This window comes from Calliopsis andreniformis, chromosome 12, assembly GCF_051401765.1.
Source record: "Calliopsis andreniformis isolate RMS-2024a chromosome 12, iyCalAndr_principal, whole genome shotgun sequence".
In the NCBI taxonomy this organism is placed as follows: domain Eukaryota; kingdom Metazoa; phylum Arthropoda; class Insecta; order Hymenoptera; family Andrenidae; genus Calliopsis; species Calliopsis andreniformis.
The window spans coordinates 10,773,034-10,788,834 of record NC_135073.1 but is presented as its reverse complement, the minus strand read 5'-3'; the positions used below and the strand labels follow the sequence as shown (position 1 = coordinate 10,788,834).

Below are 15,801 nucleotides of genomic sequence, written 5' to 3'. Positions count from 1 at the left end.
TTTACCATTTAGGGGTAAGAGCATAGGATGATCTCTGATTAATCAATCCTGAAGATTAAGCATATTTTTATAGCAAGTGTTTAACAGCCATTCTAATATTTACAAAAACGCTTGAGAGTTCCTTTCCCTCAATATTTACCCCTTGTAACTAAAAAACCATATTATCAACCATAATTCTTTTAAACAGTCTTTTTCAATGGTCTTTTTACCTCTACATAACATAAACAAGCTCCGACAACCTCAAACTCTCTTCCTCTCCCAAAATCTTGTTCCATAAGAATCAGTACTAATTTCTGCTCCATTTTACACCACTCCCCATCCATGTTTCGTGCATCACCGTAAAATTCAAATATCAGAAGATCCTTCCGTGCAACAGCTCGAGGAAGACGAGTTGGCAGTGTAAGAAGATGAGAAGAGACAGTTCGGAAGAAGACGGCGGGGAAGACGGAAAGAGGAACACAGACAGTCCAAGGGGTGCAGGAGTGAGGGGGGGATAGGAGCATGGAGGGGACCAAAAAGATATTCCTCGTAATTAAGTCCCTCCGCTTCTTCAACTCGATGCGGCACGTCTCTGCAGCGAGACGAGGCCATCCAGGTGCCCGAGGGAACGAGAGGGAGGTGGACACGAGGTGGGGGTGAGTGGGGTGGGGAGAAAGAAGGACGAAGGAGACGGAGTATACAAAGCCTTCGTGGTGGGAGGAAGAAACGGGGAGGAACGGGAGTAGGAGAGAAAAAAGGAGGCACGACGATCGGGCAATAAATAATATAGGAGAAAAAGGCGATCGCCTGCAACATTCTGCTCAAATGTTAAATAGGTATCAATTTAACGCGGTCCAATCAGCGAGCGAGTAGGCGGGGCACAGGTGAAGGGGATTGGTCGGCGGCGTCGTGGTAGGCGATGCCGAAACGTCGGGACGCCGGGTCGCTGGCTCGAGTCGTCGCAGAACCATGGTAGGGATGAACCATCTGGTCTCTCTGGTTCCCTCACAACGTCCCGTCTCTCTCGTCGCGACCGACCTGGATTCTCGTCCCAACTCACCACGGATCCAGTTCCTCACGGAAAACTCGCAGCCCTTTTAAGAACCACGTGAGAGAGCTCGAAGCTTTTCCACGCAGTGCCAACCCTCGTCCTTCAGCTTTCCTCCCAGCCACGCGACCTGTCGGAGCAGCTTCCAGTGGACTGGGACTCCACGAGGATACCGAAGGGACAGCTGTCGAGGAAACTCTTCCGAAGACTACTTTTGTGATCATTCTGTCCTGTTCTACGAGAGAGTACACTGTATTTATTGTACTTTTGGATTGGTTTTGGCTAACAAAGTGGATGGTGATAGAAGAACGCTAGATGTGTGCATTTACAGGACCGTGAGATTGTGTTTGGTATCGTGACCGGTTGACGTTCCACGGATGACAGTAGTCGTTACCAGTGTCCTTTGAGTGAGTTCCCCGAGAAGATCAGTGGTGAATCGTACGCTAAGTTCTCCACTGAAGACTCGGTGGCACGTTCACGGACAATATGGCCGTTAGGCGAACCAGAATACGTAGTGGCTCGAACGTCAGATGAAGACGTATTGCAGCGATGAATTCGAGTATCGTTCATCTCTCCAAAATCCTCTGAACACGTGGAAGTGACTCTGTTTTTCGTAACCTACCCTTTGACACTAGAACTCAGTCCTACTTTCTTAAAATCCTCCCAGTGCCCTTAATAGCAACTCCAGTGATTAATAAAATCAGCTCCAGTGACAGCAAAGTGTTGGAGGCGCAGGATGAGCTTCCAAAGCAGCCTACGGTGAAGGATCGCGTCGGACACTGCCAAAGCAATCACAGAGGATCTAGATCGTAGGCAACTGGAAGGACCATGTCGGTTCACGGTGACAGCGATGTGGACGCGACGGAGGAGATCAATGTCGACTCGGACTCCAGGAGCTGCAGTCCCCGCAACTACGCCAGCGACAATCGTCGCCTGGCTCAGGAGCACTCTGAGTGCTCGAACTCGCCGCCGCCGAACCAGACGAGCTCCAGGACGCTGCAGAACGAGTCCCCCAGGAGTCACCCTTTTAGTATAAGTCGTTTGCTGGGCGAGAGTCGGTCACAGAATCCCAAGAGCCCCTCGGAGGAGGACCTGGACAGCGACAAGGAACGAAAGTGGTCTTGGGACGAGGGTAACAATAATGGGGGCTCGTCGATGACCTTGGACGACGGCAGACGATCCTGGGGCCACGAGATGGAGGAGAAACTGTCCGAGAAGGATGATGACGACACTGGTAGCACACCTGAGACGCACACCAATTCCTCGTCGGTGCGTTGCTCGACCGCGGCGGACCTCCTTGCGCCGTTCAGGCTTTTCCCAAGTGGATCGGGTCTGATATACACTGGCGGAGGTGTGATAAGGGTCCCCGCGCACAGGCCACCCGGTGCTAATGGTACGACGGCGGGTGCACTGCCTGCACAAGCTTTGCTGCCACCCTGGAGCTTGCAAGCCCTTCAACACAGCCAGCAGCAGGCGGCGGCGGCTGGACTCCATAGGGCGAGCTTGCTTGCGAACCTCGCCGCACATCCGCTCCAGGGACACCCACACCTCAAGGATAGGCTGGCAGGTAAGCGAATCACGGTGACAGTAATGTGTCCTCTGTCGGGAATCGGAGGGAAGAGGTTGTAAATATAAGGGTGATTTTTGACCCTCGGGACCGCGGGCCATGGGTCTGTGAGGTGGTCGAGAGTTCATGCTGGGGAAATGTTAAGTTCTTAGTTTTATTGCAACTCAGTTTTGCAAGTGAAATGGGGAAAGATTGATCTACGTTTGGAATTGTTTGTTGGACTTAGACAATATTGGTATACTGTCGGAGTTTTTTAGAAGTTCGAGAAGTTTATATTTTGAGAAGACGGTATTATGAATTTTCAATAATTGTCGTACTGTTTATAGAATCCTTTTGAAGTTAAGGATTGAGAATATTATTTTGTCGAGATTTCTGAATGTTTTGTTAGACTGTCACACAGGTGACATGGATTGAAGATTTTTAGGTATCATTGCAAGTGAAAAGAGAACGTAACAGTCTAATATTAAGGGATACAGGTACCTACATACACTGTCGGATAAAAGTTTGGAATCGCTTATTAGTTTTCAGTGAACATATTACATGTTTGTACTATTCTAATATTGAAGACCTTTACGTATAAAAGACATACTATTCTAACCTTGCAGAGTTCTATTGTTGCTAATCAAAATATCTTTTACCATTGTCATTATCGAAGGTTTTGAGCTATTCGAAGTTGATACTTAAAGTATTCAATAACTTATTTAATGAGATTACTACCAATAAGTTTGATAAACAGAAACGTGTGAATTTATCATTTTGTACTTGGTACAAGCAAATTTCTTACTAAAGTTAAACAATTACGCACATATAATTAGGAATACATACATATCTCTACTGTTTATCATCAGCGAAATCATTTAAATCATCGTTCTTAAGTTTACCATCTCCAGATGGTGAATTGACTCATTATACGAAATTTTTTCCACATTAGACAGAAAAAATTCATTAATTAGCATAAAACTAAAAGACGTAACGTTATTGCCTATTTATGTACCCTGAACATTCTAAATTAATTCGCCTTTAACCATGTTGAAGTATACTTTTAAAAAAAATGAGCACTAGAGATGCTTCCAGTCGAAGAGCGACTCTGTTAACAAGTTAAATATATTAAAAGGCTTCCTCAATCAAGGAACGACATCGTTAATATATTAATAAGGAGATAGGAGTTTATACGTCACGGTTATTTATTTCAGTATCTGTATACCTATTAAATATTTTTATGCGAAATGACGATAATTATGTGTCACGAGGGGACCAACATTTGTTATCGACCATTTGGCATTTGTTTCAATGCTTAATTAGTGGTCAGTCGTCTTTGAAGCGAGCTAATTTCATTTTCTTCCACGAGATCACGGTGCATTATGTGTATTATCAGTTCGCGTCAATTAATCTGCTAGGGGGAAAGTTGAAGTTCTGCGAAAGATGGAAACCAGGGTCGGTATTTTTAATACGTTTAAGTGGCAAATACGAAGAGTAAATCTTTAATGTCGATCATAATATTTAAATGGGAAAATTGTTGAATTCTTAATGAATTTAATTTAGTTTGAAAAGAATGATCATTTCCATTAAAATTTAAAAAATTCAGTAAAGTCGAAAATTTATTACAGAATTCTGTTATTAAAAACATTATTTCTCGTTTAACTTTTATCTTGCTCGTTATTTTTAATATGCAGTTCACAGTGTTGCTTTTGCCGCTTATGGATTCAATTTGCAACGTATCTCCGTTAATTATTTCCAAGGTAGAGAATGATAGTTATTGAGAAATTTGGACGCTACTCAAATTATGGATATTGTCGTAAACCAAGTAAACAGGAGGAATACCTATCATTTTCTGTCCCGCAGGTTCGCTTGTAGGCCTTGATTTCTCTTCATCAACCGCATTTTCTGATTCTAACAATCGCATTATCGTTCCCTATTTAGTTACGTGAGTCATGCCTAGATGCAGACAAGAGATGACTATCTGAAAAACAAATTGCAGTTTCAAGTGTAGAAAAAGTAAGGACAAAGTTTTTAATTGCGACAATGATTTTTATATTGACGTATGTATGTACAACTAGTGTAATAACTGCGCAATCAAGTATAAATTCATGTTCATATGCATAATGAGTCATAGAACTGCTCATACTACCTCAGTTGTTGACTTCAAGGGGTTGGTACCTATCTTTTGCCACGATACACATTCTAAACTGTAATTTGAAATATTTCTCAAATAATCTCTTCCCTGTTACTATTTTAATATTTCATATTCTATAAAACAGTAGTTATTGAATACTATTATAGTGGACTATTACTAGTCTAGTACTTTAGCTTTTTCTAAAAGATATTCCATGCATTCAGCCATGATTATAGTGTCCATTAACTCTAAACATCTCAACCGCAGTTACACTATCATAATTAGGAAATTTACCAATCCATACTACTCACATTCTTCCAAATTCATCCCTCAATACAAATATCTCTTTCAAATACAATACTATAAGTTCTACTTCTTTAATTTTAATTTCACGACTATAATATACCGACTCAAAAAAAAATCAACCTGAAGAATATTACTACTCTTCCAAGCAGAGTAATACAATTTTTATACTACTTATATTTCCCAATCCTTATACAATAGTAGACACAAAAATTGTATCGCTCAATAGAATCTAGCTATAAAATTAGAAAACTTCTCTTTCTGAAAGAGATATCTGTCTTCCAAACATTATTTAAACCACCTTCACTCGAAACAAACCTAACCCCACTCCCAGGCACCAGAACTCAAGTGTTCCTCCAGTTGACACCGTCTATCCAGCTGTGTCCTCGCGATTAAGCATAGGTGTTTCGATGGCAGGGGAGCTGCTCGCGGCAACGATGGCTAAGCCGCGCGTAGACGAGGCCGTCAATTATGAATGATCGGGGAAATTATTCAACTGTGTCTGTCGTCACGATCGGCTAGAGCCGAATCCGTCGTCGAGGACATGTGCACACGTGTATACGTGCGCGCGGTCGCCGGCTGTGACATTTTAATGGCGTGCAGACAAGTTGAAGTCTTCACGTTCCTCCGGTCGCTCGATAAACCCCCGCCGTGTTTCTCCCTTTTTCGCGCAGATAGCCCGACCAGTGGTGGCTTTGCTGAAAATGCCGCACGGCTCAAGAACCAGTCTCGCGACCAACGAACCGTCGCCGTTTACGAGCATATTTTTTTTTCTCCTCTCCTCGCGAATTAATTATTTTTAGGGGACCGTTTCAGCTAATGAGACGTGTCAGTTAATTCGCGAGCTTCGACGGTGCATCAGCGCAGGAGCTATGTTGCGCAACTGTTGGATTTCTTTTCGAGAACTGTTGCCGATATGACAGTTATTTGGCTTTTTATTGTTGGGATGTTGGGATGGGTTTGAAGTTGGAATGGGGTTTGGAATGTTTCGAGGGTGGATGCTGATAATTTGTTATTCTTTTCTTTTTTTGTATTGGGATGTTGGGTCGAGTTTGAAGGTGGAATAGGGTTTGTAATATTTTAGGGGTGGATGTTAACAATTTGTTATTTTTTTTGTATTATTGGGATGAGGGGTTGAGTTTGAAGTTGGAATAGGGGTTGAAATATTTTAAGGGTGGATGTTGATCATATTTGAGACAACTCCTATTTGAAATAATTAATTATGAACCAAATTTATTTACATTCATAATTTCTCGCATATAAAGTCATTAAGAATCGCTAATTTCTAAAAATTAGAACAGAATGAATCATCAAAGAAGAAAGCTATAATTCGTTTACACAATTTTTACCGAATCATTCAGCCTACCATGCGAGTATGTAAATTCGACCAATTTTAAAGCGACAATTTTGGGACAAAATAACGGTACATGTATTGCGAAGAATCGTTTACCTGCGCCTATCATTCGACAGATCTTTCTGCGTTAAGTCGCGCCGCTTTGACAGCGTGTTCGGTTAATCGCGTGAAAAGAGAGAATAATAAGAACGTCGCCAGAACTGCAAGGGGTTATTGTATCGGCAATAACTGCACGCGAGGGAACGTGCAAAATAAATGTGGAAACATAGGTGCATAAAATACGTAATTAGTGTCTACTCCATTCGACTCGGGATGTCCAGTTTTTCGTGCAACCGAACCTGGCATTACTTTGGCACATGCGTGCACGTCGTAGCGAATCATTACGTTTCTTCGATTGGCTCGTTTCGAATCACATTTCGAGTGCCATGAAACATGGGGACAATGTAGTCGTTGCGATCATGAATATTGAGCCTCGATCTTCGGTTTTCTCAGTTAAAAGAACGTGGGAATGGAACTTTGCTTATGTAATTATTCTGCTCAGGACTCAGTAGAGCATCCTAGCGTTGGGATCTAACGGGACCACAAGATTGTGTAATTAATAATTAACTGTTTAAAATAGGGGATGTTTAATGTCTTGGTTCAGATTTGTTTGACGCACCTCTTAATAAATTACAAATAACTTTGTAACTGTCCTAACAGTCTAAAGTGAACAGAATTTAAATTTCTTCAGAGTCTGGGGTGAAGTAACAATTTCGTCTTCATCATTTTAAATTTGGAAATTAAATTGTCTCAAAAAGTGAACTTTAGTAGATAAGTGCAGTAAAGGGGTTTGAATATGGAATATTATAGTAGCAACGATTCAATTAATATCTAACATTTAACAACTCTCTTTTTGTGATTGACTCTAGACTCAAAGCTCACTTATTGTTAGTTTTTGTTCTCGTAACAGTCACAAAGAAGCCATCCTGATCGTGATTGAGAGTAGGTTCCACAAACACTCTGTTCTCCACGCTTCAACCCCTAATTTCGTACTAGGCTCACGGCCGAGGGAAATTTCAGGCGCCTAGAACGCTCACAACCAATTATCGTAAAAGTCGTTCTATAAAATTTCGTCAGGATTACATAGAACTGGCGAACTGTCGGTTAGCGGTCGTGCGTGCCAATTTACGTTCAGGGAAACAATCTTGCCTATTTGACAGGACGGTTTCTCTAATTGCAAGCCGAAACTGCTCGATCCTTCGGGCTATATGTATGTTGTTAAGGCTACTCTTTTGAAGCGTGTAGAGTCGGTGTTGTGCAACTGGTGCATCTAGTTGACATTTCCTATATCGTTGTGTTCAACTATAATTTTCTAAATGAACGAGAATTTCAACACAATGTTACTGGGTAATGATTGGGTAACTGAGATAAGGGGACTGTTGAGAAGAGAGGACATTTATAAATATAATCAGCTAGGAAATTTTATGGTGGACATAGATTTGAGTAACTTATAAATTTCGTTCAAATTTTAACTATATTGTAAAATATCTTATAATATTTTAGATATCTAATATCTTAGAAACTAGGTAAAAACTAAATGTGAAATGATGAAACTGATGGAGACAAAAGAAAAGGATTCAACATGAAAGAATTCATAATGTAAAAAGTATAATAGATACTTATTTCTAAGCTACATCTCAAAAATATTTGGCTTCTCTAGGCAGTGTTAAAATCTTGACAATTTTCTTAGATGAAAAATCGTTTATGCTTTGAATTGATTTGTATCCAAAAGAATTTTAAGTAGTCAAAGTCATCGTAATCTTCTCTTGTTAGGGAAACACACTGTATTAATATAGATCAATGTATTTCATTAGGAAATTACTGTATTATGAATTTTGTTCATTTAGGTATTTTCATTCTTTACAATTCTATCTATTTACAAACAATTTTAACAATGCAAAAGTTCGTTAGATTTTTCCACATACATCAAATTATAAAGTGTAAGTGGAGAAGGATGAAATTGCTTGTTCAGTCATTAACCTGAAATTAATCTCAGATTTCATTACCTTCAGTCCAATATGATTACTGCTACGATATTTTCCTATGAACTCTAGTATCTTGTATCTTGTTTCTGCAAGTTATTAACTCCATGTTTCTGTAATTTACGGATATGGTAATCTGAGTGATTGGAACTGTAAAGTTATGAGTAGATGTAATTGTAGAATCATAAAGTGATAACATTTCTTAATAACGAATAGTCGATGATACATGTACCTATATATATAACACGTAACTATGTACACAGTTAGTACATTACTATTTATACAAATCGATAACAGGATGTAAAGGAGTTTTCAAAATTTGTATTTCTTCAATAGTAGACATCTTTCAAAATTCTATTTTCACTAAACTCATTTGCCCCAAATATTTTACTGATTCATATCAAACTAAACTTAAATATTTGAATACACGACGAGTACAAGAAACATTTTTGAGTGCTCTGCTGAGAATTTATTTTCAGTTTCTCCATCATGTATTCAGTCCAACGTTCATCAAATTTTTTCCAACTTTTCCTTTCTTGTTTTTTGCTATATTTCTTAAAAAAGAATATCAACATAACAGTAATATCACGAACACCGAAGAGTCGGTCTTTTTAATGAGCAAAAATTGTATACCTCCGATATTATCGTATCAATTACTTTCCATTATACGTATATGTACATGTCTCTGAAATCAGACAGCATGAGAACATAATCATCATTTACGAGTTTCCGTAGAGGTTTTGAGACACGTCAGGTGTGACTGCACTTTCTGTCCTGGCCAGCCCACCGCCATAAAAGCTGCAACAATTTACCTCTCACGAATGAAACGCCGAACCGAGTTCGATGTCAGAATGAAATCGTTGCCACCTGCATGGGCATAAAAATTTGTCTTGAACAGTTATGGCTAATGTTCGGAGATTATTCGGAAATTTAGCGCCAATCATCGCTTTTCTTCGTCCAATTTCTGTCAATCATCCGCCTCTTCGAACGACACTTACGTAAACCCAAGAATTTTTATATATTTCGTGTTTACATTTTGTTCCAATGAAATCGCCAGCAGTAAAGATAAGATCTTGAATAATCGGACAAGGTGGCATTAAGATAATCTTGGCTCGTTATTTTGATACATACTTCTATTGGTCGTATTTCAATAGCTCAATATTTTTGATATCTACAGTTGTTAAAAAGATATTTAATTTTCTTGACCGCATTAAGTAACACCATAAAACCTTACTGGAAAAAAATTTCATTCCTTTTGTAAGTTGTTTTTCTAAGTCGCAACCACGATTCCAGTCCTTTCAAATTGTGTACAAATGAACTGGAATTGTTAACACTTCGTTACTTTTAATAGAACAAATATTACTGGAGGGTCAGACAGTTCGACAACCGTACGAGTTGGTAAATTTCATTCCATCAGCTGACAAGCAAAGAAACTTCTTTTAATTTGAAATTGAAATTAACATTCCTGGTTCAGAGGAGGCCAACGAATGAGCACTTACTGAAACACAGTTTTGCAAAGATACGTTGGCTGCAAAAAGAATTCGTGTAATTGCTGCAAATTTGATAGTGGCGTAATTTACTCGTGATCGCGATAAGGGAGCGAAAAAAATCGTTTAAGTACATTGAAATACAAGTTTACGAATGTTGCGCGACCAGTTTATCCTGTATAATTCCTTGGGCTTGCTACATTTAGCGTATCTTCCTTGATGTTGCATGTACAAACGTCGTGCATTTCAGATTCTCTTCGTTACACGCGATCATAATTTTAGATCACGATCGGACACGGGAGATAACAGTAGTATTTAAATAATTAGGCGACAATTCGATCGTAATGAAGTTCTAAAGTAACTTACCTTCGATCTGCTTGAAATATTTAAGTACCGTATATTAAGTATCTATTTTTAGAGTAAGTAATAGTATAAAGATAATATATAGTATAAAAAAATTAATATCAGATGAAATAAAAATGATAAGTTAACTTATAACGTTACGCTGGCATTTCAAAATAAAAGCAGAAATTTATTTCTTTTTAATAAAATATACACAAAACCCCAAAAAATGATGTGTTTTTCCAAGAAAATGAAAACATTACTTTTCTTCTAAAATTAGAAATCTTTAACAATTCTGTATTTTAATATTTTTCGGTAGTAGATATATGATTTACGTGTTCCTTGTAGATTATATCTCATTGTCAGACATAGTTAAAACCTTTTTTTTTTAAACAATCCCTGGTCACTAGTTTTCTTGGAATACTCACTTTCAAAGCTTGCCCAAGTAATCGAATTATTTGAACATGCAATGAAAACGTTGACCACACTCGAATTTCATCCGATTTAAATTTACTTCTCTCTCACAATCGAACCCCGATTCAGTAAAGCTCAATCATCGTCTCTATAATCGTAATCAACCGCAACACCATAGCCACGTTGGAATTCTCCTATTTCACACACTATTCACAGCATCGACTAGTAGTAACCGTGATGTCGTAGCTTTCCATCCGGTCGTAACTCGATTTCGATTTCCCTCTTCTTGGAACCTATCAGCCGCTTCGCAAAAGCTATCGTGATATTGGTGATTCATCAGCTAGCTAATTAAGGATAACGAGTTAACTCGTTGCGTGAAAATTTCTCTGTATGAAAATTTAGTCCGATGTTCATAGGAAGTTCGATTTACAATTTGCTTAGAATTGGATTCCACATTCATTCTAGTTCCTTAAAACTAGGCTAGGCTAAAACATTCACTCATCTGTAACATTAGAAGTGCTAGGAGTCAAAATAACTCATATCGTTATTCTGTAAGAATAATTTATGCTTCATAAACATTACACTATTTTAAAGATTGATACAAACCGAGATACAATCACTGAAAACACAATACCAACAACAATCCTCCTTTTCCTATCTAATGGATAAGAACACAGTCAACATTTTCTAACCATTGTATCCCAGTCTGTACAAGTCTTTACGCAATTAAAGAAACTTATAACTATTCTGTCTGTCAGTCAGTTACCTTATCAGAAACCTATAGTTTTAGCTCTCTAATAGAACTACTTAGACATGTATCCTCAGGTAATTCAATCACTCTTGGGACTCTAAAAATATTACGCACTTTCCCCTTTGAAGGTAGAGCTCGCTTGTTAGATCCTGGCTATTTAATCAAATCAGCCATGCAGTTGAGTAACAAGCACTGAACGAAACGTTACACTGGATCTGCATCGATTCACGAAACAGCCAAGCGTCGCAAAAACGGAGTCCATTTCTTCTTTCCCTCTTGCGTAACCCCTCAAGACCATTTGCGCGCTTTCATAACCGATGTCCCATCGTATCTCACCGCTCCTCGAGCGTGAAAGCGCGTCTAACGACAGGTGACATTTAAAAGTCTAATTTCCCTGATTCTTTATGACACGACGCTCCAAGTTGCGCCAGGAGACAGCAGAGTCGCCGTATACGCAAGGGGGAGCGTCAGAAAGCCGCGCGAGAATGATTCGGCCTTCGAAAGCTCTCCTCGTGATCCTCACTGTGGGAGTTCCAATTCGGTAGCCGAGTATCTCTGTCCGTGCGGGCTACTGGGCAGAGTTCGGTCGAAAATTAAAAACGACCACGTCCAATGTGCTGGCACACGTACAGGACGCGATTCGAACGCACACGGTTTCGACAATTCCATCGAAGAAGTATGGGGGTCTGTTGGCTGCAGTGAGATTCTGGTTTTCAGGTTTCGATCACGCGATGCCTTTTTTCTCTGTTCCCGGTACCCGGTTATCTGCTGCCCCAGGCGGTCCACCTTCCAACCTCTCCTCGCCACGTCCATTTTACTCTCTTTTAGCACCGTGTCCTTTCTTAGCTTGCTTCATGCGTTCTTCCTTCTCGCTGCTTCCGATTCGAGCTACAGCCTTTACTTGTTACGATTTTGCGACTTGTTAGAGTTTGAAAATTGGTTGGACAGCTTGGAAATTCGCTAGACAATTTGAAAACTCGCTGGACAGCTTAAAAATTCGCTGGACGATTTAAAAATTTCCTGGACAGTTTAAAATTTCGCTGGTGAGTGACAATTCGCTGAAGATTTTGAAAATTTGCTCAAGAGTTTAAAAATTCCCTGGACAGTTTAAAAATTCGGCGGGCAATTTGAAGCTTCGTCCAGTAATTTGAAAATTCACTGAGCAATTTAAAAAGTCGCCGAGTAATTTGAAAATTCGACGGACACTTTGAAATTCGCCGAACAATTTGATAATTCGCTGAGCAATTTAAAGATTCGTCGAACAATTTAAAGATTCGCCGAGCAATATAAAGACTCACCAAGCAATTTAAAAATTTTCCAGGTAATTTCTTTTTTTTTATTTAACAATTTCAATCTCTGTACAGAGAATATTCTGCAGATCGAGATATATAAATATACAAGGTTTGTTGCTATTACCGAGCAATGAGAAAACTTCTTGGAAAATTTGAAAATTTGATATACATGTAAAATCTACAAAGCGTCAACAATGTATGCTCACTATTATTTACATACATTATTATTTACATTACTACTCAACGTTACCTTTTCTGAAAAGAGTTAATTGTCGTAACCATATCTTTAAAAAAATGGAGACGCAATCAGCTGCAACTTCTTCTTAACGCAATTCGCTTCGGGTTCTAACAACTCGTTACCATATAAAAGGGTGTAAACATGCAGAGCTCTCACATATCTTGCTCTCTCGGGTGCGAAATCCGATGCTGCAATTACGAGTGGAATTCGTTCTCGGTACAACGCCCACATACAAACCGGACCATTTACCGAAATCTAAATGCCTCCCTCTCGACTTCTGCTCGGTCAGCGGTAAATAACTGCGGTTTAACGTTGGTCAATCATTCATTGCGTGCAGAGGTGGCTTTCAGAGTGGCCGTTCGATTTTCTCTGCATTACTCGTTGCAGCTGTACACCACGATAGAAAATAAATAAAATTCATAGTGTAACTGGCGATTTTAGAAGAAGGAAGAACGATAAAATAGGTAGTGATTTAAATAGTTTAGTGCAAAGACGATATTTGAGATATTGAAAAATTGAAGAATTTATACTATTAGGTTGACTAAATAATAATGCCAGATTTTCAGTAAAAAACAGTAGGTATTCATTATATCTTAAAAAAGATTTTTTAATTTTTAATTTAAATTCGAAATTTAAAATAGCTGATTATTACTTTTCGAATTGTAATATTTCTCCAAATTGAGTGGCAATTATTCTAGTGAAGATTATAAATTTCATTGGCACAGAAAAAGTGCAATCATTTCACTCATATAGTAGCACTTTATCTACTCATTATCTACTCGTTAACATGTCGTACATGCGTAACCATATTTGATCACCCCATTAACTTAATACATTCTAGAATAAAAACATACTATTCAACATACTAAGAACACGTACTAAGAAATTTAAAAATAATCCCCATAGAAGGAGTATCAACTTCCTTCCATTCGGATACAAACGTAAAACGTGCATTCCATAAAGCTATTCAGTTTCCTCAACAGCTCAAATAACTTCAGCGTTCACAGCACTCACAAGAGTCTCAATTCCTCCATGTACCTCTCTAATCGTGCACAACAGTACCATAGAGCGATAGTACCGATGGCAATGTTTCCAAGGAATTACCCAAGGCCCCTCTCGCGTTCTCGATGAAGCATGGGAAACAATCCAGACCCGTGAAACCGCTAAACCGGCAATAGAATAAGGATGTCAGGTGTGCCCATAGAGCCGGGTCAGGTTGGGTTGCCCTAGAAACGATAATTATTCAAACCGGTATTACGTAGTAATTAATCTGGAGGCAGATTAGTGCCGAGCAACGCCACGGTGGGCGTTGACTGATCGAGTTAGCGTTGAGTTAGGGATTTCGCTGCTCGAGCCTGGCAGCCCCCGTAAGGTCGGCCCTGCTCGTCCATCATCGCCCCCATTTCCACCGGCAGAGAGTCGTACGTTGCCAGGCTCGCGGACCTGGGTGTTACATAATTAACGTGACTTCAGTTTAATTTTGCTGTAGACAATTAGCGCGGCGAGCCATTCACCTTGGCTAAAGTTCCTGGACGATTCGGGTCGGTGCCACGTTTAGCCACCTCCTTGGCCGCAGACGACATTCGCAGGCTTCTTAGTCTGTGAGGTCTTTTAATGTGTCTGCTGGTGGGCTGGATACAGTTGGGAGGAGTTGAGGAAGTGAGATAAGAGGATGAGGTAATATGGATGCTGTTGCTGAAATGTTGCTTACAGTATTTTCTGACGATGGATTTGTGACTTATTGATGAGTTTGTTGGGTGGAACTTGTATGGAGTTAACTTGTGCATTGATGGTGTGTTTGAGTTTGTATTGCTTTGAATGAGTTTAAGATATGATGAGCATCTTATGTAGCAATATGACTCTACTGAGCAAGATTTGTATATGCACAGAGTGGTCTAAATTTTATGAAGTGGTTTTACATGTCAAAGTGGGACCAAAATTAAGAATGATGAAACTGTGTTTGAAGCTACGTTCGAGAGTTATTAATTGTGGGGAAAACGCCTAAAATTCGCGTGAAATGTGTCTGACTTAGACTTATTCTACTGCCAAGTGTACCTACTAGCTCCTAGCCAGCGTAAACAAAACCAAGTCAGTAGAATAAATCCCACAATAGATACCATTTTTGAAGCTCATTTACTCGTTATTCAATCGTTACTTATTTGTTTGATGCTTTTCATCCCGTGAATTTTCAAGAAATGGTATCGTGAAGATTAATTTTTTGAACCTCTCTCATCGTCAACAGCACTACAGTAGAAATAATAGAACGATTTCGTGTTTTATCCATATTAGACCAAAATTCTCCATCTGGTTCATTCGACAGTCCTATGAGTAGATTGAAGCAATGTAGAAGGGATTGAAACAGATAGAATTGATTTAAGACAAGTTGAAGTAGATAAACAGAAAAGAGTCGAAGCAAATTTAAGCTGTTATAGCAAATTGGAACGAGTTGGAAGCTATTGTAGTAAATTGGGACGAGTTGGAATGAGCCAGTAGAGGTTAAATCAAATTGGTTCTAACTAAAGCGAATTCGAGCAGCTGAGAATAACTTATATCCCACTAAACCAGGTTGTAATAGTTCCAAAAAACGCTCTTCCAAGGAATTAAGAATTGCTCCCTCAAAATCAGATAAAACAAACGAAAACGCGGAAATCACGAATAACCCAGACACCACTGTCCCACAGTTAATCAGTTAAGGGTCGATACGTCTGGTGAACTCACGAAGGGGGAAAACATCGAGTATTCTTTCACCCTGAAATATGCGAGAAATCGGGCGATCCTCGTCCCTTCGCTCCTCTGACAAAATATCCCAGGGGTGACCGAAAAAACCATCGAGTCGCGTATTTTTTGACCCACGCAGTGGTCGAAACTCGTCGAAAAAAAACGGCATCCCCG

General features: G+C 39.5%; 1 protein-coding gene across 1 annotated transcript in view; it reads left to right on the top strand.

The window, feature by feature from the left end:
• The first annotated feature begins 1,855 nt into the window (after window positions 1–1,855).
• Window positions 1,856–15,801, top strand: part of C15 (homeobox protein C15) — a 38,584-nt gene continuing 24,638 nt past the window's right edge. Inside the window, exon 1 of the mRNA XM_076389153.1 lies at window positions 1,856–2,594. Coding sequence (XP_076245268.1) covers window positions 1,856–2,594 — 739 coding nt within the window. The remainder of the gene's footprint in view (window positions 2,595–15,801) is intronic.